Source organism: Mesoplodon mirus (assembly GCF_964341445.2).
Source record: "Mesoplodon mirus genome assembly, chromosome: 4".
Classification (NCBI taxonomy): domain Eukaryota; kingdom Metazoa; phylum Chordata; class Mammalia; order Artiodactyla; family Ziphiidae; genus Mesoplodon; species Mesoplodon mirus.
Genome location: NC_138979.1, coordinates 110,289,106 through 110,315,177, shown reverse-complemented (window position 1 = coordinate 110,315,177; position 26,072 = coordinate 110,289,106). Strand labels below are relative to the sequence as shown.

At 35.1% G+C, this 26,072-nt stretch overlaps 1 protein-coding gene across 1 annotated transcript in view; it reads right to left on the bottom strand.

The window, feature by feature from the left end:
* The window catches only part of AQR (aquarius intron-binding spliceosomal factor), a 109,703-nt gene that overhangs the window by 74,387 nt on the left and 9,244 nt on the right, over positions 1-26,072 (bottom strand). Inside the window, exons 4-13 of the mRNA XM_082618127.1 lie at positions 24,029-24,064; positions 20,077-20,197; positions 17,922-18,062; positions 16,147-16,215; positions 14,990-15,090; positions 12,549-12,625; positions 9,070-9,134; positions 7,820-7,936; positions 5,989-6,102; positions 4,178-4,281 (exon numbers count right to left, since the gene is read on the bottom strand). Of these exons, the coding sequence (XP_082474253.1) occupies positions 4,178-4,281; positions 5,989-6,102; positions 7,820-7,936; positions 9,070-9,134; positions 12,549-12,625; positions 14,990-15,090; positions 16,147-16,215; positions 17,922-18,062; positions 20,077-20,197; positions 24,029-24,064 (945 nt within the window). The remainder of the gene's footprint in view (positions 1-4,177; positions 4,282-5,988; positions 6,103-7,819; positions 7,937-9,069; positions 9,135-12,548; positions 12,626-14,989; positions 15,091-16,146; positions 16,216-17,921; positions 18,063-20,076; positions 20,198-24,028; positions 24,065-26,072) is intronic.

Genomic DNA, 26,072 nt, shown 5'->3' with positions numbered 1-26,072 from the left:
TTTTCTTATAATTGAGTTCTGAGACTTCCAGATACCAGTCCATCATCAGATATGTATTTAGCCAATATTTTCTCCCAGTTTGGGGCTTGTCTTTCATTCTCTTAACAATGTCTTTCAAATAGAAATTTTTAATTTTGATGAAGTCCAATTTATCAGTTGTTTCCTTTAAAGACCGTGCCCTGGTGTCTACAGAAATCTTTGCACAAAGCAGAATCACAAAGATTTTCTCCTATATTTCTTAAGTTTTAATTTTGATATTTAGGTCTATGATTCATTTTGAGTTAATTTTTGTATAAGATGTGAGGAATGGCTCAAGTTTCATACTTTGCATATGGCTGTCTGGTACCACTGCCGAAATTATCTCTTTTCCACTGAGTTGCCTTGGCACCTTAGTCAAAATCCAACTAACCGTATACATGTGGTCTATTTCTGAACTTGACCCTGTTCCAGTGATCTATAATGTCTACTCTGTTTTCAATACCACAATGTCTTGATTACTTTAACTTTATAGTAAGTCTTGAAATTAGGTAGTGGAAATTCTCCAACTTTTTTCTTTTTCAAAATGGTCTTGATTATTCTAGTTCTTTTGCCTTTCCATATTAGTTTTAGAATAAGCTTGTCAGTTTCTATAACATATCCTGCTGGGACTCTGACTGGAACTGAATTATATCTATAGATCCATTTGGGCAGAATCCACACCTTAACTGAGTCCTCTCATCCATGAACAAGGTGTATCTCTCCATTTTTAAAATCAATTCACTTTAATTGCACAGACTTCCTTAACATGGTTTCAGATACCACAATGAAACTAACTTTCAAGAAATCTATCAACTGTCAAGTTTTGATATGTATCAAAGAATAATATTCCTAATTACTTGAAAAAGCTTTTAAAATAAACTTCCCTCTGTGTAAGAGTGGATTTTCTTCATTTACTTCAGGCAAAATAACATCTTAAAACAAACTGAAACCAACAGCAGATCTGCAAATCCAACTATCTTTCATTAAGCCAGACATTAAAAAAGATTTGCAAAACTGTAAAACAATGCTACCCTTCTCACTATGTATTTTTTTTCATTATGGAGTATATATTTTTCATTAACAATATGTATGAAATATACAATGGATTTTTACTTGATTTTTAAAATAAATTAAATATTTAAAATTCCTCTACTTTTAATTTCTAATGTAGTAAATATAATGGCTATAATCCACATTAAAAAAGTTCTTTGTGATCCTCAATGATTTGTAAGAGTATAAAGGAGCTCTATGGACAAAAATAAATTCCCTGGACAGACTATACAGCTATTAAATGTAAGAAAAAAAATCTACAAAAGTGCTTAAAAAATACAATATTTTTGTAATCTTTTGGTGAAGAAGGCCTTCTAAATAAAACATTTGTGGGCTTCCCTGGTGGCGCAGTGGTTGAGAGTCTGCCTGCCGATGCAGGGGACACAGGTTCGTGCCCCGCTTCAGGATGATCCCACATGCCGCGGAGCGGCTAGGCCCGTGAGCCATGGCTGCTGAGCCTGCACGTCCGGAGCCTGTGCTCCGCAACGGGAGAGGCCACAACAGTGAGAGGCCTGCGTACCGCAAAAATAAATAAATAAATAAATAAAATAAAATAAAATAAAACATTTGTTATTTTTATTAAAAAGATTGAAAGATGTGTTTAAAAATTTAAAACATCTGTAATAACAAAATATACCATAAACAAAGTTAAAAGGGAGAAACTGAGACAAAATAATTGCAACAGAACTAGACAAAATAATAATATCCAGAATAAAGGTTCCTTACTTAAAAAAATCAGTAAAATGACAAACAATGGAATACAAAATAGCAAAGGATAACAACCAGAAAGTAACATATAATCACAGAATGCAAGTAAAACAATGAGAATTTTTTTGTCCTTGGATTGGCAAAAATGAAAAACTAATTTACCTAGTGTTGGAAGGAGAGAAATAAATCTTCAAACACTACTGATGTAAGTGTATAATTGGCATTTTTTTGGAAGATAATTTAGCAATATGTAACAAAATTCAAACACATAACCCCTTTGAGTCAGCCATTCTGCTTCTGGGAATCAGTACTAAAATTTTAAAAATAGAAGTAAAAAGAATGTTCATTGCCTAATTGTTTGTTATAGTCAAAAATTTAAAAATTAAAGATCCATCAACAGGTGAATGATTAAAAAATAGCATGGTAGACCTGTTCAACAGAACTCAATGCCATTATTTAAAAGAAGTAGACCTGTGTGTTATTATAAGTTATTACATATCCTCATAAGAAAATGAATGACCAACCCAATCTCAGTTTGTTTCAGTTTAAATAGCCAATTAACTACACATAAATTCTCCCCAGAGTTAAGGAAAATGAGGAGATAACAGAGCACAGTGGTCAAAAGTTAGGGCTCAGAATAAAAAAGAATGAAATCTTGCCATTTGCAACAACATGGATGGACCCTAAGGCCATTATGCTAAGTGAAATAAGTCAGAAAGAGAAAGACAAATACTGTATGGGTCACTTATATGTGGAATTTAATGAGTCACTTATATGTGGAATTTTAAAACAATCCCCCCCCCCAAAAAAAACCAAGCTCACAGAAACAGGGAACAGATTGGTGGTTGCACAAGGCAAAGGTGGGTGAAATGATAAAGGAGATCAAAAGGTACAAACTTCCAGTTATAAAATAAATAAGTCATGGGTATGTAATTGTACAGCATGGTGACTATAATTAGTAATAGTGTACTGCATATTTACAAGTTGCAAAGAAAGTATATCTTACATGTTCTCACCACAAGACCAAGAAGTTCTATATATATGGAGATAAATGCTACCTAGACTCGTGGTGATCAATTTCACAATAAATACAAATATTAAATCATTGTGTTATACACCTGAAACTAATATAATGTTTTACGTCAATTATACCTCAAAAAAAATAATTAGGGCTCAGAAGTCAGACTACCTAGGTTCAAATCCTATCTTTGGGGCTTCCCTGTTGGCGCAGTGCTTAAGAACCCGCCTGCCATGGGGCTTCCCTGGTGGCGCAGTGGTTGAGAGTCCGCCTGCCGATGCAGGGGACACGGGTTCATGCCCCGGTCCAGGAAGATCCTACATGCCACGGAGTGGCTAGGCCCGTGAGCCATGGCCGCTGAGCCTGCGCATCCGGAGCCTGTGCTCCGCAATGGGAGAGGCCACGACAGTGAGAGGCCCACATACTGCAAAAAAAAAAAAAAAAAAAAAAAAAAAAAAAAAAGAGAATCCACCCACCAATGCAGGGGACACAGGTTCTAGCCCTGGTCTGGGAAGATCCCACATGCCACAGAGCAACTAAGCCCAGGCACCACAACTCCTGAGCCTGCGCTCTAGAGTCCATGAGCCACAACTACTGAGCCCGTGTGGCACAACTACTGAAGCCCGTGCGTCTAGAGCCCATGCTCCGTGACGAGAAGCAACCGCAATGAGAAGCCTGTGCACTCCAATAAAGAGTAGCCCTCACTCGAAGCAACTAGAGGAAGCCCGCGCGCAACAACGAAGACCCAACGAAGCCAAAGATAAAATAAATAAATAAATGTATTAAAAAAAAAATCCTATCTTTGTCACTTACTTGCTGTGTGACTTAGGCAAAGTACTCAACTCTTCTGTGCCTTGACTACCTTATATGTAAAATGGTACCTACTCCTCTCACATGAATATTTTGAGAATTAACTTATTTACATAGTAGTAGAGTATCTATCACAAAGTAAATAAATGTATTCTATTACTGCTATTTTCAAAAAAGTATACTCACAGAGATGCCAGAGAACATTATAATTTAATAAATTTTAAACATGCAAAAATTTTCTTATGCCTAACCTCTAATATCACATAGGATGAACATTTACTGGTTTCTGTTGTATGTTGTTTACGACTGATGGGATGCCAGCTTATATTCTACTCTAAAAAAATTTGAGATCTAGGAAAAATATATGTTACGAAAAATAAAAATTTTACCAAAATAAAGAGAAGATGTATAATTATATTTAAGTGACTCAAAGAAAACAAATGCTAGAGAGAAGCACTAGTTCTAGTTGTCAATAAACAGTAGTGTAACAAGTAACATCACCTAAAGTAGTGCAAAAATAACTAAAACCAAAAAAGAAAATTAAAATTCAGTTGTCCTTTCATATTGCCTTACCTAAGAGGTCCAAAAAACTTGATCAAGGATTCCCGAGTATCTACTTCTGCAACATTTGAGAGGGCAAAATCATAGAGTTCAGGGAAATGTGCAAAAGCAGCTCTCTAGAAAAGAACAGAATTAATTAGTTAATGCCTACATATTTATATAATAAATTACAACTTATATACTGCATAATGGAAAAAAAATTATTTTTAATTAATGCAATTCTCTTTCTTATATGCTTCTCATATGTGACCTCTGCCTTATTCAAAAGCATTAGATACAATGGGAAAAAAACCAGAATTGTTCTAGCCAGAGAGTAGAAAGAATCAATGTTCAGTTTTTGATTTCTAAAACTGTATTTTGAATATAAAAGAAAATAGCCAGGAAGGCCAGGTTCACTGACAGGAGAAGAGAAAGAACAAAACAAAACACTTTATGATCAAGAATTGGCCTAACAAAACTATAAGAAAGTCTCAAGGGCAACTCCCAGTGAAGATGTATCTCAAGGGAGAGGCCTACAGCATAGTGTGCTTGTGCCCTGCTTTACTTTGGAACTCTGGAAAGAGAGAACCTCGCACCTCTAACCAACGTGGGGTAAGCTGCAAGGAAACAGAAAGAGCAGCATTATGCTGATTTGATTAAGTGTGTGTGAAATAACATTCTTAGTCCTCCATAATGCTCATGTAGCACTGGGAAGATCCACAAATTTTCATGTGCTCTGTACTGGATGACACAGAAGGTTGCCAAGGTTACCGATGAGCCTGCCATGAAACAACTACAGGCAATGGCAAAATGACCCTGAAACCAAGCCTGAAAGTGAGCTGCCTGAGCTAGGAAATGAAGGCGAGTCAGCTCCCAGGAGGACTCCAGCACCATCAAGAACAAGGGCTGGGGAGCTTCCCTGGTGGCACAGTGGTTGAGAGTCCACCTGCCGATGCAGGGGACATGGGATCGTTCCCCGGTTCGGGAAGATCCCACATGCCGCGGAGTGGCTGGGCCCATGAGCCATGGCCGCTGAGCCTGTGCTCTGCAACGGGAGAGGCCACAACGGTGAGAGGCCCGCGTACCGCAAAAAAAAAAAAAAAAAAAAAAAAAAAGAACAATGGCTGGGGCCTTGTCAGTAGGCTGACAACCAAGCTCCAAGGGAGCAGTCATTGTGCCTTGCTGGTGGCCAAGAGAACAGCCACACACCACACCCGCTGTGGTCACTTCAAGGGCAGAAGCAGAAGGACAAAAACACTAATGTTCTGAGAAAAGCAGGAAAACATGTCTGAGCTGATTATGAAAGACAATTTGAACTTAAGTTTGGCTGAGTCTTTACCCAAAAAGAGACTCTTGAAAATGTAAAGAACTGAATTACTTTAAATTGAGAAATAGAAGCTGCCACCAGAAAAAACTGAGTTCAAGAGCAAAATGAGCTCAGTAATAGAAATAAAGGTACTTTGGGGGCCTATCTGAGCTGCATTGGTAAATTTCAGTCCCATTACATGTGTTTATCTTTAAAATGTACAAAGCACTTATACTTTCAACTTTGTCAAGCTGAAATACTCTTTCATAAAATAAAACTGATACTTAAACACACTAAACTGGCCCAGTAACTAATATTTTTTGAGTGTCAAATATCAATATATACTGAGTCTCAAGATTGAGAACTATAAAAGAAAGCATTATTTTTCATGAATCCATCATAATTAGCAATATTTTAAAAATTCAAGATGAACAGACTATCAAATTAGTACCTTTCCTATTTGTACTATATAAAACCTAAATTATTTATGACTCAACTTCATGGAGCAGACGCAAAGGCTATCATGCATTTCAATTACCTGTAGAGAAGTAATTCTATCATAGTGAATCGTAGTCATCTCATTCTCTGTCAGAGCATTTCCAGTCTGATCATTAATCTCAAAACCAGTATAGAACTTAAGCATGTCCAAAAGCTGAAAGGATACATTTAAATTAATAAACTGTGTAAACATGAGAACAAGAAAGCAAAAATAGACAGTATCAAAAATAATAAACAAGTCCACATACCTTCTTAGAGGTACTGAAAAGCTTTGGAATGTAAACATTGCAACAAACATTTCAGCACATATACAAACGTGTTTTATTTATGTGAGCATAAAGTATATGCCTTGTGAACAAACTGTTAAGTCTATCTCATACACATGGTCTACTTCTACAGGAAAGAACTTCAACTGCAATCCCAATACTAAAGAGACATTAAGGAACTAATCAAAGGAAGTCAATCATTTTAATGGAAAAAAAAATCTGTCTACATAGAACTATACCATTAGAGGGAACTCCTGAGGTCTTATGCCACTTAAAATTTTCTGATGAGGGTTTTGCAATTCACAATTAGAGATACTCTTCTCTATGCTTCTATTAGAAAAAAAAGCAAGGTGGGAAAAGCTAAGCTATTCATTCCTCTCTTCGGTCTCCATGGCCATCAAGCTTTCTTTGGCTTAGTTCCTGGCGCTTTAAGAAGGCCTGCTTTCCCCCTGTGCTGGCAGTATCAACAGAATCAACAGAATTTGGGGCTCCATTCGCCCCAAATTTTTATTATTCTTAATTCTAATCTATGGCAGATCAGATGTTAGGATTTTTTAAATTAATTTTTATTGGTGTATAGTTGATTTACAATGTTGTGCTAGTTTCTGCTGTACAGCAAAGTGAATCAGTTATACATATACATATATATATATTGTTTTTTAGATTCTTTTTCCATACAGACCATTACAGAGTATTGAGTAGAGTTCCCTGTGCTATATAGTAGGTTCTTATTAGTTATCTATTTTATATATAGTAGTGTCTATGTGTCAACCCCAATCTCCCAATTTATCCCTCCCCCCCAGATATTAGGATTTTAATGTACTTTAATATATGCAACAAATCACTGGGTAAAATTTAGTAAGAGAATAGGAAAAAAAGGAATGCTCACAGATACAAGATAAAAGAATTCTTAGGACAGTGTGCAAATACACACACGAAAATTTTATCTCCGGCTGTGATCTGAAAGGCGAGTGTGAGAAGTTTGTTAGAAGACTTTTCTTCTGGATGACATTACAGGAAATGGGAAACCTTAATAGTGTGTCTTCCTACCCAAGGCAGTAAACAAAGTTCACTTGCCTTCCAACTCAAGTCAGCAGTCTAAGTGTATATGTACTTCCACACTATCAACTGGCTCTGTCACCCTCGTCTTATGCAAAGAGAGCCATGATACCAAGGCATATTTCACTTGAAATTAATGCTTATCATCTATTATAGTCCACAGTGGTTACTGACATAGAATCAAAATATATATGAGTATGTGGGACTACATCACACATGATTAACAAAACATTTAAATTACCTAATCCCCTCAAATTTAATAATGCTTGTTTTACTGTTTACATTAATAAAATGAATATTCAGAAGAGGAAAAAAAGGCTATAATATAAAATTAGTATAGGCCACCTATACAAGAAGGCATCCATTTTGTATATTAAGACTTGGTTTTACTTTAAAATGACTAATTAGGAATTTACATCATTCAATTCAGTATTTAGCAAAATATACATTGTACCATGCCCCAGTACTCCCAGGTGCATGGCAAAGAAAGAAAAGATTGACTTAGAAATGAAAACAATAAATATGTGCAGATCCACCCGTGCTCACCTGGGAAAAAAGATGGCCATCCTCTTCTCTACGAACAAGATTGGAAAGGTAACAGTGAACCAAAAGGTGGGAGTCATCCAGGATGGTATTAAACCAGCGTCTTGTGGGGAGTAGGGCCTAGAGAAAATAATCACCACAGCAATAAGTCTGCATGCTCTCCCAGCTACAGGTGAAGTCTACTGATACATAGTGCAGAAGTATTAATCACATACAAAGTACCCTCAGCCCCCCAAAAGACACTCTGCACAAAGCAAAGGGTCTGGTCCATGCTGTAAATAAATTCAGTGGTAATGTTTCTAAATAAAATCCAGCACTGGAAGAAATCTCAGATACCCTGGCCACCAGTTTTCAAACAAAATCCTATATGAAATTCCAATATGTACTGTGTACAGGTTTAAAAATGGGGAAAAGGGAGTGGAAAACCCTAAATGGAGATCCCTTTCTCAGTTTCCTCTTCCCATATCATTCTATGACAGTCAGAAAGACAATACTGAGAAACTATGACAATCACAGTTTGGAAACCACTAATCTAGTCAAATACCCTCATGTTAAAGGGGAGGTTACTGAGATCGTCAGAGATTATAGTTACTGGCAGAGCTGGAATCTCAATGAAGATCTCATGAATGACGGCTAGTCCAATACTCTAATCCTCATGTCTAGAAAACACCCTAGCTCTCCTGATAAGGAACGAACAGAAAGGATTTTCTTTCAATTTCCTGCATTAAAGAGGGAGAGGAAAGGAAAGGAAATGAATTCAATCTGAACTATACCAACTCTGCATCTGAACTTTGTATCAAAATCTTGCACCTAGTAGCATGAAATCTTTTTTAAAAATCTTAATTTTAAAAATTGACTATAGCAAGCAGCTATATCTTTCTTCATCAATAATATTAGGCACATTTAGAAAAGTGAGATTATTAAAGAGATGGCCATAAATCTATAACTTCAGCCCTTTTTAAAACTCTACCTAGGGGTATTAAATATGACACAAAATAAATTGCCATTGCTGGACTCATGTTTAATAACTATACTAAATAATGTTTTTTATATAAATGCAGCCATTTGACAGTCATCTGAAAACTTCAAGGGTCAATCACTTTTGACTTTCTTCTCTATGAGACATTTTGAAATAGGTACAAACAAACTAAGGCCAGTTTGAGGTGATAAAGAAATATTTCATATATAGTCATAGGCTTAATCTTAGCCTCCTTAATGATTATGTAACAGAAAAGTCACTGCACACTTCTTACCTCTAGATCAATCATAAGTTCAATAAATCTTTCACAGTAATGAACTTTGTCCATAGTGACAGGTTCTAGACATAACAGAGAAAACATGTTAAAACTTTCTTACTTAGGGCATTTTATGGTACTATATCTTAAAATGGGCAGTTATTTAGTTATTTAAACAAGGTTATTAGTCTCATTCATCAGGATTGGACTAACTATAGTTCAGAGCACAGACCTCACATATATTTCAAAAAGGGCAGGCCTTACCCTTACAGTAAGCTCTGTAAATATGAGAAAATGAAAAATGTACCTTAGATGAGAGACACATTTTAAAAATCAGACGTGCAAAAATATTTTTAAAGTGTTAATTTTTAAAAATCTGTACCAAGTGATTAGATGTTGAAAAAACTTGAATAGAAAAAATAGAAAGGCAGTTTTATCTCAGTTATTGACCTACTTTCCTTATTTTCTTCACATATTAAACATCTAGAACTTCTTTCATATGCATAAACACATACATGTATGTGTACCTATATACACACAAAGATATATATATATGTATCTTTAAAATGCACAGAAAATGGGTGGGGAAGACACAAAACAAACTAATTAAAGGGACAATTTTTATGACTTTTCACTGTACATGTATTAACTTTGACATTAAAATGTCAATGACACAGAGCAATAAAATATTTTTTAAATCACTATCTTGTGTTATTCATGAGCATTAATGTACTATTTTTAAAAACATTTTTGTTTTTAAAAGAATTACAACTTTGTGACATGACATGCTTTCAGATTACAAATGTCTTTTTTTTCTAATGTCAGAAAATGTTCTGCTATTTTACCAGCTGAAACCAACCTGACAAGACTGTTTCAACTGAAAAGGAGATAATTTCAGGGTCCCCACGCTAAGGACTCCCAGCAGCAAATAAACCAGTGCTAGACCTGTAGAAGGCATCCTACAAATGCTTAAATAAATCCACTCTTTTACTTGTAGCATACAGGAAAATAGAAGGCTTTATGTGAAGAAAGAAATATGAATACTTTTGTAACTAACACATGCCCATAATCCAAACCCTAAAATAACATAACTATAGAATTTCACAGCTGGAAAAGACCTCAGAGAACATCTGTACTAGCTCTTCATTTTCCAGGTAAGAAACTGAGGACCAGAGGAAAATGACTTGATAAAAGTATAGAACAAAGTAATGGCTGGTTACAACTGGAATCCAGGTTTTCTGAGACATAATCTAGGTCACACAGCCACTAAAACTAAAGAATTTAAAGGAGAGACTTTTATTTTTTTATTTTTATTTATTTTTATTTTTTCTGCTGTATAACAAATTTAATCAGTTATACATATACATATGTTCCCATATCCCCTCCCTTTTGCGCCTCCCTCCCACCCTCCCTATCCCACCCCTCCAGGCGGTCACAAAGCACCGAGCTGATCTCCCTGTGCTATGCGGCTGCTTCCCACTAGCTATCTACCTTACGTTTGGTAGTTTATATATGTCCAAAGGAGCGACTTTTAAATTAAATCCATTCAAATCGGTCCTCTGTTGTATCTTTTGTTCCTTATTACTGTCAAAGGAAAATAATTTTGTCCAAAATTTTAAAAGTGAACAAGAGCTGTATTTGTATTTTTATTTATTGCTTGAGAAAATTACTGGCAATGGCCTATTTAAAATTAGAACGTGATGCTTGGTACTCAATTTCTGAGTTCTGGTGGATAAAACAGCATATTTTTACACTAAGTGGCCCTACTAGGCATAATTCTTCAGAGCTGAAGCCCTGTTCTTTCAGTTTCAGACATCAATATATCCTTATTGTTTGCTTTTTATGTGTATTGGGTATTTTTCCTTTCTTCTGATAGCAGTCCTGACATCTCAGACCATCCTACACAGATTTCCTTTATAAAAACTGATACGGACAGGTTGTCTGTAATGATCCTGTAAAATGAAACTACACACAATCTATTTTACTCTTTTATAAATTAGTTTTCTGTTTCCTAACTATATATTCTATCTGTTTTCATGCCCTCTCTGAACTGGCACACTATTTTCATCACCTTGTTGGTTCCTTTGCCAGAAAGTTAACAAATTTTGATTAAAGCTCAAGATCAATCTAAGAAATTTTGTTTTCTGACAATATATTATGACAATGGCAACAGTTAGTAGTTTATAGGATGTTAAAATTACTGCAGGTCCTATATTGCTGTATTTACTTGACTTTCAAACCTTTGTATGTGACATCAATTTTTTTTTTTTTTGGCCACGCTGTGTGGCTTGTGGGATCTTAGCTCCCCGACCAGGGATCAAACCCAGGCCCACGGCAGTGAAAGCACTGAGTCCTACACACTGGACCATGAAGGAATTCCCAAGATGACATCAATTTTTATGACCCTAACTGTTACAGACATTACTGGTTCTCATTATTACTATTTGTGCCAAGGAAACCAAACCTAAGTCCTCTTTCCAGGTTTAAGGTTCTTAACTGAAATATTTAAATACACAAATATTAAGTGACATAGATTACAAGCATATGACAATTTTTTCTTTATACTGATGCTGGTAGTAATACTGATATTATGCCCCAAATCAGGTACCATAAATTAGCATTTATAGCATTAGTATCTACTCATCACTGAATTACAGGTGTGATTTTCGGTTGTAAACTATTACTGGGGGAGGGGGCGGCAACATTTATAAGTAAATAATTGTTGTATTTCAGTTTAAACAAAGCTACAATCTGATTCATATATATGCTATAATCTCTGGTGCATATAAATATGGTACACCTACAGCATTGTTCTTAGATTATATTCCAGTTAGAAAATAAAATATTAACAACCAATGACATATCATACATAGCATATATAAATGCTTATAAAGATCTTGTGAACCCAGAATAATGTAATTAGCTCTTCCTAGTACATAGGTCTCACACTCACTCACACACACACACACATCTATCTATATATAGTATAATTATGATATATTTTGAAATTTATACTCTACATAGCATATATTTATATTTGTTTCATCAATAAATGGAGGCCACGATGGAGGAAAATCCTACCCATCTCATCTTGTAGCTCATATCTCAAAATAATTCTCCTCTTCCCCTCCTAACAATATTTGATATTGCTTGAAAGCACTACTCAGCAAACTGTAAATGCCATGTAGATAGGGTCTGTGAGTGTCTTGTTCACCATGTCGCAGAACCTTGTTCAGGACCTGTGGCTTATAAGCAAGCTCCAAAAATAAATAAATGAACATTTTTAATAACCATGCTGGTGCCCTTAAATTACATGAATTTCTAAGGCAGCCACGATACTCAGACTGGTAACTTATTTGACAAGGGAAGGACGTAGCCTCTTGTCAATATAATTTAAAATCACTCTGAGAGCAGTTTTTAGACTAAAGATTAGTAAATACTATACAGGCATCTAAATGGTAACTTCACAAATGAGCTGAGAAGAGGAAGACAGTTACCAGAAAGTGGAACTGATTTCAGCACAGAGATAAACTTCTGGATGAGTTGTGAAAGAAATCTTCTTTCTTGATAGGCTCTAAAATCAGAGAGAAAACAAACAGTGACCAAATTATTTTTGAGAAATAATTATTTCAAAAGTAAAATTTAAATGCTGAACAGCCTTTCTTACACTGTTCAAAATGTTACATTTCTCTCTGAAATCAGGACCATAATTTAAACACATAGCTTCTTCTTTGAATGTAAATTCAGCAGTACATGAAGAAAAGAAGAGCCTCATTACTGGCCTAATAAACCAGCCAAGAAACCATCTCTATCTTCTTACTGTAAAAGTTTTCACTTGTGATTTAAAGGTCAGAACTAGAAGTTTTCAAAATTTCATTTACAGTCTGCTCTTGAAACATAAAAAATCTAACATTTAAGTATGTAGTTAAAATGAGATAAGCAATTACATACTTTACTATGTTTAAACTATTAAACATAATAGAGTATTATGATGTATAAAAATTAAATGTTAATTTAAAAAACAACTTTTTACTCATTACTAATTTAAGATGCACTATGTACCAACTAATCAAAAAACAATCATAAGGTACTGGATGGCTACAACTGATTATGCCAGTCCTGGTGGAAATAAAAAGGAGGAGAATGACTAAAATATACTTGAAATGACAAGTCATAAAATATAATTAATAGCACAAGCCACCAATTAATAAAACTGGCTGACATTAACTGAGCACTTACTGTGCCAGGATGTGAGCTGTGTTAAGTACATCATACAAAATAGTCTCATACTGACGACAGTCCTATGAAACAGGTACTATTGTCTTGATTTCACACTGAGGCTCAAGGAGGTGCAGTAACTTGCCCAAAGTTACATGGCAGGTGAGTGTGAAACCTATATTCTAAACAACTATACATAGTCTAATCATTATGAAAAGACCTGATGTTTCAATAAGACACACAGTCTGTTTTAGGAGTTCAGAAGAAGAAAGCACTGTGGCCTAAAGTAGTTGGTGTGGAAGAGCATTTAGAAGGTTACCCTTCAATTAAGTGGAGTACAGTGGAAAGGGTAGTTAGGGAAGGAATGTTTACAAAACAATGAATAGTCTATTGATTTGGAATTAAATCATATTGAGGTAACGGGAAGAGAGAGTTTAAATTTTTTAGAAGTAGTCAAATAATGCAAAGATATCATGTAATTAGCCCAATCAAGAGGCTACTGGTTAGAAAGATACCATGGAAGAGATGAGACTGGAGTTCGAAGTTAATGAAAGGATATTCCTATTCTGACCCTAATATCCTGTCCTTATAGCTCTCACTTCCTTACTCCCAAACTTGTTTCTCTGATATCCAGCTTTTTTCGGTTCTTCTCATTTTCAGTAATCACCAGCATAACTCCAAGCTTCACTTCTTTGTGTCCTCAACCCTCTTTTCATAGTTTACATACTCACTACATAATCTCACTCATACTCATGACTTCAATTACTATCTACAGGTGTATACAGACTACTCTCCTAAGTGGAGGAAAAAATAGAGTCAGAAGAAGTTATCATAGGCCCAAGGGAAGCGAGTCCCAAGCATATAAGCAGAGGGAAAAAACAGTGAGTGGAAAAGAGCATTTAAAGATGAAGAAAGAAAAAGGATCACTGCTGGAAGAATCAGAGAGTAAATAAGGCAAGAGCACATTTGACCAGCTAGCCTCACAGAGAGAGAGGAATAAATCTCTTAGAGTATACAGATTCTTCCCGTGTCCTACTAACAGCACTTTGTTTGATGAAATAAATGCTTGCTACTAGACTTTTATCCAACTGGTAATAATTACTATTAAAATACCTTGCAACCCTCATCTGCTTCCTTAATCGTTATACTTATTTTTCTCCTTAGCATGGACCACCATATAATATACCATATAATTCATCTGTTATTTGCTGCCTTCCCCAACTAGAATGTAAGCTCCACAAGAGCAGGAATTACTTTCCATTTTCTTCTCTGCCACAACCGCTATACCTATAATAGTACTCAGCAAAATAATAAACACTCAATATTTATGGAATGAATGAACTGTATAAAATGGAGTGTATTCGTCATTGTTAAGAGTGCAGGAGTAAGAAAAAGAAAGATAAGTTGGAATGATAGCCTGCAGATTGTGGAGAAAATTGAGACCCATCCACGACAGAGACTATGATGGACAACAAGCAAGGGGAAGACCCAGTGATACACTTATGACTGGAGCAGAGATAAGGGAAAGGAGAAAAACGTGGTGAAGTTTTGGCTTCTCCCTTGGACCTTTGAGAAAAATATTCCTATGACAGTCTAAGTGCTTCTTAATCATTTATTTGGTTCAGCAGTATGTAAAGGAAAAAACAAATCAAGTCAGCAATATCTAAGACTCACAACCCAGCATAAGAAACCAACATGGAACAAAGCTTTGGCAACATACTGTTCTCTTGCTTCTGGATCCATCTTTTCATCATTCTTTTTAATCAAGTTCCAGAATTTTCTTAGTTTAGGTGTCTTTTTTAATTCTAATTCCAATCGTGCCTGAAAGAGTGATGTGACATTAAATCATCAGTAACCCCAAAGCTTACAAGGATAAAGATTAGATCAACTATTAGGTAGTTTTCTAATGTATGGATATAATATAGAGCAATGGGATAAAACCAGAAAGCAACATGACAAAACCTGAAAACTAAGAAACAAATACCTATATTTTAAAGAATTGTTCAATTCTGACACTTGTTAATAGAAAAAAATAAGACAAAAGAAACTGCCTTTTCTAGTCAAGATTTTAAGCTCAACAATAAATTTTTTTCTTATTTCTAAAATTAAGGACTTCAATTTGAAAAATATGAGCATTAACATTTAGGAGCATTAAAGTTCAAAAAAAGGGTCTGAAACAATGAACATAAAACAGCTACCACAATAAGGAAATGTCCACACCACCACATTCTTTCTTACCACACTTATCTATTTTTAACTTAGTATTAATTATTTATACGTGCCTGTTTTCACCTTCATCAACTGGTACCTATGAATGAGCTTGCATATCTGGGCGTCTACAAAATCACCCAAGAGCAGGAAATGGAATTCTGAATACAGTATTATACTGAAATTTGACAGTTTTAACTTTATTCCCTAAGATCTGTTAATTTGATACTGGCACATATTATCCAACGAGAATTTGATGAGAAAAATGAAGTTGCTAATACTAAACATAATTCTGATCTTCTCCTATAGCTGTATGTACATTCCAATCAAGGAAAATAAAAAATTCAAGTCTGTATTTAGTCTCATCCAAAGACATATATACGAGTAATAATATTTTACTAAATTAACTCCTCTCTGAGCACAATAGATATTACCTTATTTCACCTTACAATAATGAAATCAGGTGAAACATATGCTAGCTTACATATAAAAACTTTAAAACGGAAAAAACTACATCTATGATAAGTTAATGCATAGTAAATTAGACAAATTTTGTAAGCAGGAAAGGGGATTTTTAGCTACCATTTTATATCCATATTAAAGCTACACAGTCTAAAACCACATGTTCCACTCATAAATATATGTAAGTTTCTGAAATTAGATACTTACAGGCTGTAAGCCCATCCACATTGGGAGGGAGATAAGCTGCTGTACTTGACTCCGTATCAAGTCTACTTCCTGTTTAAAGCAGGAAGAAACCAAGTTTATAAACACACCAGCACTTTAACCTAAGTCTTTACATAAGGCGCGTACTGTCTTTTTAAGTCCTGGGGGAAAACATGCTATCAGTACTTTCAAATTAATGATATTTTATTATTAAGAAGTTCAATACTTTTTAAAAAAGATACAGTCAAGCCTCATTATTTGTAGATTCCACATTTGTGAATTCATCCACTTGAAAAAATGTATTTGTAATCCCCAATTCAATATTCCTGATGCTTTTGCTGTCATTCATTGTCAGCACAGAGCAGAGAAAAATGTGAGCTGCCCAACACACACATTTCCAGCTGAGGCTGGACAAGGTGATGCTCTGCCTTCTTGCTTCAGCTCTCATATTATACACTAGCATATTTTTTTGGTCTATTTAGTGCTACTTTTTCACATTATTGTGTTTTTTGTTGGTGATTTTGCTATTTAAAATGGCCCCAAGCACAGGACTGAAGTGTCGTCCAGTGTTCCTGGGCATTAGAAGGCTGCGATGTGCCTTACAGAGGAAATATGTGTGTTAGATAAGGTTTGTTCTAAGTTACAGCACTGTTGACCACGAGTTCAATGTTAATGAATCAACAACATATATTACATAAGGTGACTTTAAACAGAAACACATAAAACAGTTAGACGCTGATCAGTTTGTTGTGACCGGAGGCTTGCATAAACCTAACCCTGTATCTTCCCCAAGAGCAATGGTTCAGTTATAGCTAATTCAGTGTTCGCAGCTACTTTATAGAGCGTAGCTACCTCAAATAATGAGAACTGATGGTAAGCTGAAAAAAACAAAGTATTTCAATAATAAGCTAGCTTTTAAGTTAATTAAACCTAGCACCAATCTACTAATACTAATTAAATCTTGGTTTTGTTCAATTGCTGACAAGGAATCACATCTATTTATATTTGCTTTTTTTAATTTAATAAATGTTAAAGAGATAATAGTGACATATCATAAATCTTTTTCTTATGTCTTTACAAGATCCATGTGAGGTACTACATGGAAACAGATAATAATCATCCATCTACCAAGACTGTTTTCAGGGAAAGAAAAAACCCCGTGCATTCTCCTGTATGGGTCTAAATGCACTATCAATTCAGAAGCACCTATCTTTAAATAAATAGGTATATACCTTCAGATAACCACAGGAGAGAAGCACGAACGAAATAGTAATTACGGTAAATATTTATTTTTTAGAAGATAATCCTATGAAGAATGAAAAGTGTCATACACAACCCAAGAGACTTTCAAAGATCATCCACAACCACCCCTAAACAGTCAACTAAAAACGTAACTCTCCTGCTGACCTGCCAGCTTATGCATGAAGTATGCCTGAGAAGTAATGAAACCATGTTTTTGTGTATAGCTTACACACACAGATCTCATTACTCAGTGTTCATATTAGACTCTTTGTTGCTCTACGTCTGGAGAACTTCAGTTCTTATTATCATTTTACTTAGAGGCTAGATAGAGAAAAGGAGGGATCAAGTCTAAATCTATTAAAAAGCAAACAGATCTTATAAAAAGATTTTACTGAGAAGGGGCTGAAATCAAGCTGTTAGCATTATCCTCATTCCCCACTACTATGAAGAGTTGGCTACAGAGGTAATCTCATCTACATTCAACTGAAAAGAACAAGAAAACTTGAACGTTTCCCCAAAAGATAAAGTAAAATTACCAAACTATTGAAGCAATGATCAAGAAAAAGCAATAAGACTGTCTGTTCATGGAGTGAAAATTCACCATCAGTTTCAGCTAATGCCGCTTTCAAGATACACTTGAAAAAGAATGGGAAGTCATCTGGCTTCTTCTTAAAAGTCTGAAAAGAAAAATAAAAATTCATTTTGAAATGGCTTGCTCACCTCTTTTCCTCCTTTAAGCAAACACTGGTGGACTTTTTAGTAGTCCATTAACAATACCTAATAATTACAAAAAGATTATTTGCTTTCTTATTAACGGTAGCAAGTCAAATATAGGTTTCTGGCAGGACTATGTGAGAGTTGCAGAAACGTTCAGCTAATAAAATAATGGTTTCAATTCCTTTATTTTTTCTTCAAGGATTAGGCTGGTAATTAGCTTAGGCTTTGTTTTCTTATTAAAGATCTAAAGTGTTTTAACTCTTCTAATTTAAACAGAAGAAACATCTTTAGCAAAAACTAAAGTCTTCCCACTCTAATCTCAAAGACAGCCTTTCCTTTATATTGTCTCTTTACTCTTAACATATAATGTTAAAAAAAAAAAGGTAAATAATGTAAATATATTCAAGCCTCTCTGTGATCTACCTCCCCACCTAGTTTCTTTCTGTTACCTCTCCCTTCTTTCACAGGCATGTGCTCCAAATGTGTGGCCTGCACTAGCTGTTTTCACTTACTTCTCTACAACAGGTTTCCACCCACAGCACTCCCTGAAGTTGTTACAGCTGTCAAGCCCAAAGGACTCTTACCAACACTCAACCCCTTTTCAATGTGCTGAAGGCTCCTCCTCCTTTGTCACTTTACAGACCAGTGTTCCTAGGGTTCTAGCCTCATTCTTCTTTTCCCCCTCCCATTACTTCAACTACCATATGCTAACGATTCTAAATACACATTTTCAGTCCAGGTTTCTCTAGACCCTTAGATTCCTTTGTCTACTAGACAATTTCACCTAGATATTCCAAAAGCAATTTAAACTCAGTAAGTCCAAAACTCAATTCAATAATTTTGTACCCTCCAAAGTATTCCTCAACCCTCTTCTACCTGTCTTGATAAATGGCACTCTCATCTTTTACATTCAGTTGCCCAAGCCTGGAAGGTTATTGGAAATAATACCTCTCCCCGCTAAAGCTACTTCAATTATCAGGTCCAATCAATTCTATTTTCCAAATCTGTGTGTAACTTCTTCTCTTTATCTGTACTATCTTTTCTCTGTTTCAAGCTCTAATCACCAAAGTGGTCTTTATAACATGCAAACTGATCAAGTCATTCTCTGCCTTCCCTTTCCCTTCCTTTGGTAGTTCGAAGCAACTTCAAGAAATTCCTAAGATGTCTCAATAAGACACAAGGCCCTTAGTTTACTCTGGGTTCTAATCTGCCATACGATGGTAGTCACTTAATGAATATTTGAGTGAAGTGTCCATGGTTTTATCTTAAAGAATGTTAACACCTTTTCATTTTGGAGACTATCCCCTCAAAAAAGATGTCAAGTATCCATGCCTTTCCTTCATTTAAAAAAGTCTGACTGGAGGGGAAGAAACTCTTTCGATGAGCTGACCATTTCATGGTGGCCAAAGAAAGCCAAGATTTTGGACCTCTACTAGCTGATCAAGCCTCTACTACCGTAGCACAAAGAGAAAATGTCAGTCAATTAGAAATGTCAAAAAGGGAAAACAGATCCCAAATCAGAGACAAAGAGAAAATTGAAATTACAATGTATGTCTCGACTTTGGAAACACTATTCACATAAAACTACAAATATATACTCCCCGCTGTGAAACAAGGCACTGAAAAATATTATCTCATTTGAGCATTATCTATTTGTGCTACTTAATATAAATTTTACTTTATCTGATGTAAAAGTCTTTATAACTCATGCCACTCTGTTTTAAGTTCAAAGCAGAAAAATAACTCCACATTCATAATTTTTCAATTCACAGTAAATTAGTTTAAAGAAAGTATTGAAACCGAAAGAAATCTTATATTATTTTTCATACATCCATTCTTTTTCTCAAAATTTAATTTATTATTGGATAAAGTTCTGTTCTAAAAACATTACTTATTATTGGCAAAAAGTCTGCTGCTTTGTAATGGCTTAAGTGACCAAAGTAAGAAAGCTATGAAGTAATTTAAATCTGTTACCTCCCATGCAGGGACATTTTCTCTGAACTTCTCATTCACCATACAGCAGATTGACATTAAATAGGCTTTGCTGGACACTTCTGGAGAATAATTCATCCAGAGGTAATTTTCAAGATACTGGCTGTGGAAGAATGAAAAGTCATAGAATATTTCATTAGTTACCACCACTTCTTTGTAATATATCACTCCCCTGAAAAAGCTTAATTATTTATAACTTTTTGAAAATCTATATTTATAGTTTGAGAATCCTTCACAAATTTACCTATAATGTAGGTCAGTGCTACCAACTACAAACATATGTAGCAAATGTGGCTGTGGAGAATGACAGCCTTATACTTTCAAAGAGGGAGACCTCAAAGGTTACTGACATATATAATTATCACCATTAGAGCACTGGATATTCCCTTATCTAGGGCATTTCGTGGAGTAAAAAATAAAAATATCTGACAAATATCAGCTCTAAAATGAAATGGTATGATGGGCAGCTTCGCAGATAAATGTATCTGAGAAATTAACATGAACTCACATCAGGACCAAATGATTTCTGGAAACTAAGAGACTTAATCAAAAAGAGGATTTGTTACTTAATTTACAAGGTATTCAACATAAGTCAGTTTTCAAGGTAACTGGCGTTTCCCCCTCAAGATGCCAAAATTATTATTCTAAGACTTTGGTGAAAATATTCCTAAACAAAGTAAATATTTCTGATTTCTAAAACAAAGCTTAGCCATTTCTTATTCAGAGTAATTATAAACATCAATTACTGTACGGGGCTGTAAAATACTCTCAAGTACTAATGCAAAAAAGAAGGACTTGGGGCTTCCCTGGTGGCGCAGTGGTTGAGAGTCCGTCTGCCGATGCAGGGGATACGGGTTCCTGCCCTGGTCCGGGAAGATCCCACATGCCACGGAGCAGCTAGGCCCGTGAGCCATGGCTGCTGAGCCTGCGCATCTGGAGCCTGTGCTCCGCAACAGGAGAGGCCACAACAGTGAGAGGCCCGCATACCGCAAAAAAAAAAAAAAAAAAAAAAAAAAAGAACTTTTGTTCCAATTTTAAATCACTCCACACATATTACTTTTCAATGGGTTACAAGTGCACGTGCTCATACATGCACACACACACAGTTATGCATTTTAGATTCTGCTATAGCATATAATTTTTCTACTTTCTCTTATGCTTCAAAGGTCTGCTCACGTTGGTATTTCTATGGGTCTATCTTTAGCCATCATTCTTGCTTAATTTGCAAGAGCCTAGGAAACTGATAAATAGTATTTTATCCTAAACAATGGCTAAAAGGCTCCAAGTTAGAGACTACTCTTTCATAAATAAAATGCATGAAACTTCATATCATTCTTTTCTTACAAGCTTAAATTTTTTCCTGAATTATGCCCTTTAGAACTTCCATTACCAAGTCTGTTAGTGTGAATCTGTGTGAAATCTCTTCATTTCATGGCAGTTTAGCTGGTGATAGAATTCTTTCTAGGTTGAGATTCCTACTATTTTTCTATGTACTAGTCTCATACTACTATCTTCTCTATCATTACAATTGAGAAGTCTACAATCAATTTGTTCTTCTTCCTCTTTGAGTAATCTTTTTCTCTCCAGCAGATTTTAAGATGTTTACTATGTCACTGTTGCTCTGTTCACCATTTGCTGTATATACTTCCTGAATCTAAAAGACTCATGTTTCAACTGCAGAAAATTCTTAACCATCATCTCTTCTAAAATGACACTCCCTCATTCTCTCTAAATGTCTTCTGAAACTCCTAATGGATCTTCTCATTCTAGCATCTAGATCTCTTAATTGCCTTGTATACTTTCCACCTCTATTTCTCTTTGCTATTATTTGTTACTTTCCTCAGATCTAAATCCCCATTCACTAATTCCCTCTTTAGCTGTGTCTAATCTACTTAATTTGCCCATTGAGTTTTTTAATTTCAATGATTTTTATTTTCATTTTTCCCCAAACTGTCCATATTTAGTGTCCTGTTTCTTGTTCACATATTCTATTTGTTTTTTTATGCCCATAATAATTTTAAACATGATTTGACAGTGTGTATCAATTATATAATTACCTGGGATTTTCTGGGGGATATCTAATTCTATTCTTTATCGTTTCAACTAAATCTTGCTTTAATGTGCTTTGTAATTGGGAGTTTGAACTCATCTTTACCAGGGTTTTAGCTATAGGATTTTTTTTGCAGTATAGTTGGAATACATATCCTTTCAGAGTATCTTTATATTTGTTCCTGCCAGATGCCCCACAGATATCACTGGCTTGCCACAGTTTTTAACAGTAATGTCTTGGGTATTATCTGACTACACAGCAAACTGCAAACCTATTCTTTACATTTTTCAGATGATGAATCTGAGAATCTTAGAGTCAATGATTTGCCCAAGATGATGCAGTTATCTCCATGATATACAGATGATACACACCTGACTCCAAACTACATCTCTTTAAACCCAACTTAAGGACTGTTCAATAATTCCTTGATTCTATTTTGGCAATCACAGCAAATGTAATCTATATAATAACATGTTCCTCTGATGCATTTCATCAAAGATTCAGTTCACTCTCCTGTACCCAGGCACCTCCTCCATGCCATCTCACTTTCCACTCTAGCAACAGACCATCAATTATCTCTACTACAAACTTGAGACTCATTGTCTGGAGGCTGGCACAGAGAAAATGGCATTCTCACCCAGAAATTATTATACATAAAAGTTCCTGGAAGGTAACAACCCCCTTTTTCAGTTATTAAAAATCTTTCACTGTCACTGGTGCCTTCAATATGTTCTGCTGCTTTCTCCTTCAGTTCCTGCAATTCTCTTGGTATCTGATATTTGCCAGGACCATAGAATTCTGGTTTTATCCTAATCATATATCAGCATCCTCTTGATTTTTATTTACTTTTCTTCTGAAAGATGGCATGATATGATGAAACGGGCATATTAATCTAAGGGCCAGATGGACCCAATTTCTAGCCTCAGTGCTCTCTATAAAATAAGGAAGCTCTTACTGGGATTATTATGAGGATTAAATGAGATTAAGTATCCAGTGACAATACAGTCCTTAGGATATAGTAGGAGTCTACTTACAAGTTAATTCATAGCTATAAACTTCAATTTCTCTCCGTAAAAATAATAAGAACACCTACATCATGACATTTTTTGTGAGGATCGTGTCAGTGTATGTAGGGAGAAACAGTTGTTAATAGAGACTGACTTCTGATGCAGACTAGACCTCAAGAAGTGTGGAGAAGTGGAAAAACCATGAGCTTTGGCATCAGACATTGGCATCCCAGCTCTGCCAATTACTTAAATGGATTATCTTTAACAAATAACTGCTCTGACCTCAGTTTCTTCCTTCACTAAGTGGAGAGTATAATACTGACTTTGCAGGGTTTCTGTGAGTGCTCTGTATGTAAAATGTTTACCAATGTGCCTAGCACAAGGTTCAATAAGTGGCAGATACTACTATCATCAACAGCAACCTTGGCTTTTACTTCCAGCCTACTGGCCACACCTGGCTGTAATATAAATTATATATTCTCTTCTGTCTGAAATATTTATCAGTGGCTTAGGTCAGAACAATGCTGGCTTAGTAATAAAAAGTTAGCCTGGAAGGAAAAAATGGCTACAGAATGCATTCCAATTTACTCCCATTATCACTAGAGGAACCAAAGAAGAGTTCAGAAATTGCTCAGCACACACTATCTTAATTAGTGAAAAACAACTCAAAATACAAGTTACACTAATAATGGAACATCATCTTTGAAAACAAAGGCTATCATACACGTATTCCAAAATAAGCCAATCACAAAAATATAAATCTTTTAAAATTTATAATTATTTTCTTATCCACTCACAGAAATGTACAGAAAACTTAGCTAAAAGTTAAGTCACACTGTCATCTTTAACTTCATCAAAGTAAAGCCTTTAAACTCACCTAAATTCCAAGAGCATTATCTTTCTGATGGCAAATCTAAAAATAGAAAAATAAATAGTAAAAATATTTAAATAGAGAAAATAAACATTTCTGAGTTACTAATGAAGATGTATTTTGGAATCTTGTTTTAATATTGACTCACATATCAGAATAATTATATTTATTTATGCATTGAAAAAAGCAAATTTTCTTTTTATTTTTTGTTTGTATTTTGTTTCAGATAGTTTATTTTATTTTTAAAAACTGTCTAAGAAGAGTTACTTATATCCTACCCATATAACAAACACAATCAGCACCATGACATACAAGGATACAACACATAGATTAATAAGCCAAGTAATTTTAATCAAAACACAAGTGCTCATCAATATTCATAATATTAGATCACAACTGCCAAAAGCTAGCCTGTCTCAATTTCTTAAGCACTGACTAACATTCTTCCATTTAATAATCAAATGAAAACATTCTGCTGAAGTCATGCCCTCCTATAAGCACAAGGGACACATGTATCTATATCACAAACATGGGAATCAGGCTTCTGTAGCCTTGACATTAAGTTTAAAACATTAGAAAATTGTGGAGGGAATATCAGATATCTCTTTATATACTTTAAAAATCAGAGTGTTTTGTTTTATATGGATAAATGATGCAGTAGTTACAGGGTATCCTTCCAAAGGTAGGTTCAAACATCCACTAATTTAGTTTTATCATTTTGTATACTGAAAATAAAGTAGCCAGACCAGAACCATGCCACTGGATATTAGCCTCCAGCTTTGAAAATTAAACGAGTATGCATTATAAATTTATAATACCCCGAGACCATTATCCTGTCAAAATCCTATTCCACTGATTTCTGATCTCTTAGTTTCACTGAGCAAGCAATGTCAGAACTTTAGTGAGAATGAAATGAAGGATTTAATTGTGCAATAGCACAAAGACAGAACACTGCCAAGGCACTGGCTTCTACAGCCAGCCAAGCCACTGAGAGGATACAAGAGCTTCTGTGGTACACTCTAGATCTCCAGCTGCAGGCATTTCACTTTATATGTGTGTTGGACAACAGAATTCAGGGCCTGCTATGCAAATACCTGCACCCTTAATTTCTTCAGCCACATATAGGACCTCATTGATGAAAGAAAGAAAATCTTGGCTCGCGAGATAGATCAGTATTCTAGTCATGATTTAGCATTACCTTGGCAACATCTTTAAACACCCTGGGACCCAGTTTCCTCATGTACAAAAGAGGTGAAGTGGTCAATTTTTTTTCCTATGGATGACTGGACAAGTGAAAAATCAGTTTTGATGGGTCAAGATAATGCAAAAACACTCAATTTCTCTTATAGCAATCTTGGTGCTATTCATTAAACTGGGGGTTTTACACTTCTGCTAGTAAACTTTCTGAGACAGATAAAGAACTTAACTAAAGGTATACATATAAGATACAAAAATGGGTCTAGAGACTAGATATTATACCAGAAAATCTTTAAAGATAAGGATGAAAAGTTATAAGAAATAATGAGAAATATAAATAAAGGATTTGGGGATGGTTATTTTATTAAGTTACCAATATTTACTGAGAGCATGCTTTGTAAAGCCTGACTCTGGTCAAGGGTTTAACGTGCATTTCATTAAATCCTCCCAAAGCTGGATAATTTATATACAATACATCGGGTCTATTAACTGTATTGTTAACTGGATGATTAAATTTCATTGAAAAAAAAAAGAGTGGGAAGGGGTAGGCAAAGGGGTTTTTTTTTGCTGCTATAATTGCCCTCTGCTATCTCTCTTGGGATATGTGAAAACATGAGGTCTGGAGCTGTGGCAGCCCCTTTGCAACCACATAGAGAAAGCCAGAAAGTTTGTTAAAAGGTTGACAAAGACCCTCACATTATGAACTTCTGAAATACCTACTCCAGATTTATTGTTAAATAGATGATTAAAAAATCAAATAATAATTGTGAACAAAGGAAGCCAGCCATAAAATAGTACATACCATGTGTTTCCATTTATTTAAAGTTGAAAACCAAGCAAAACTAAACTATAG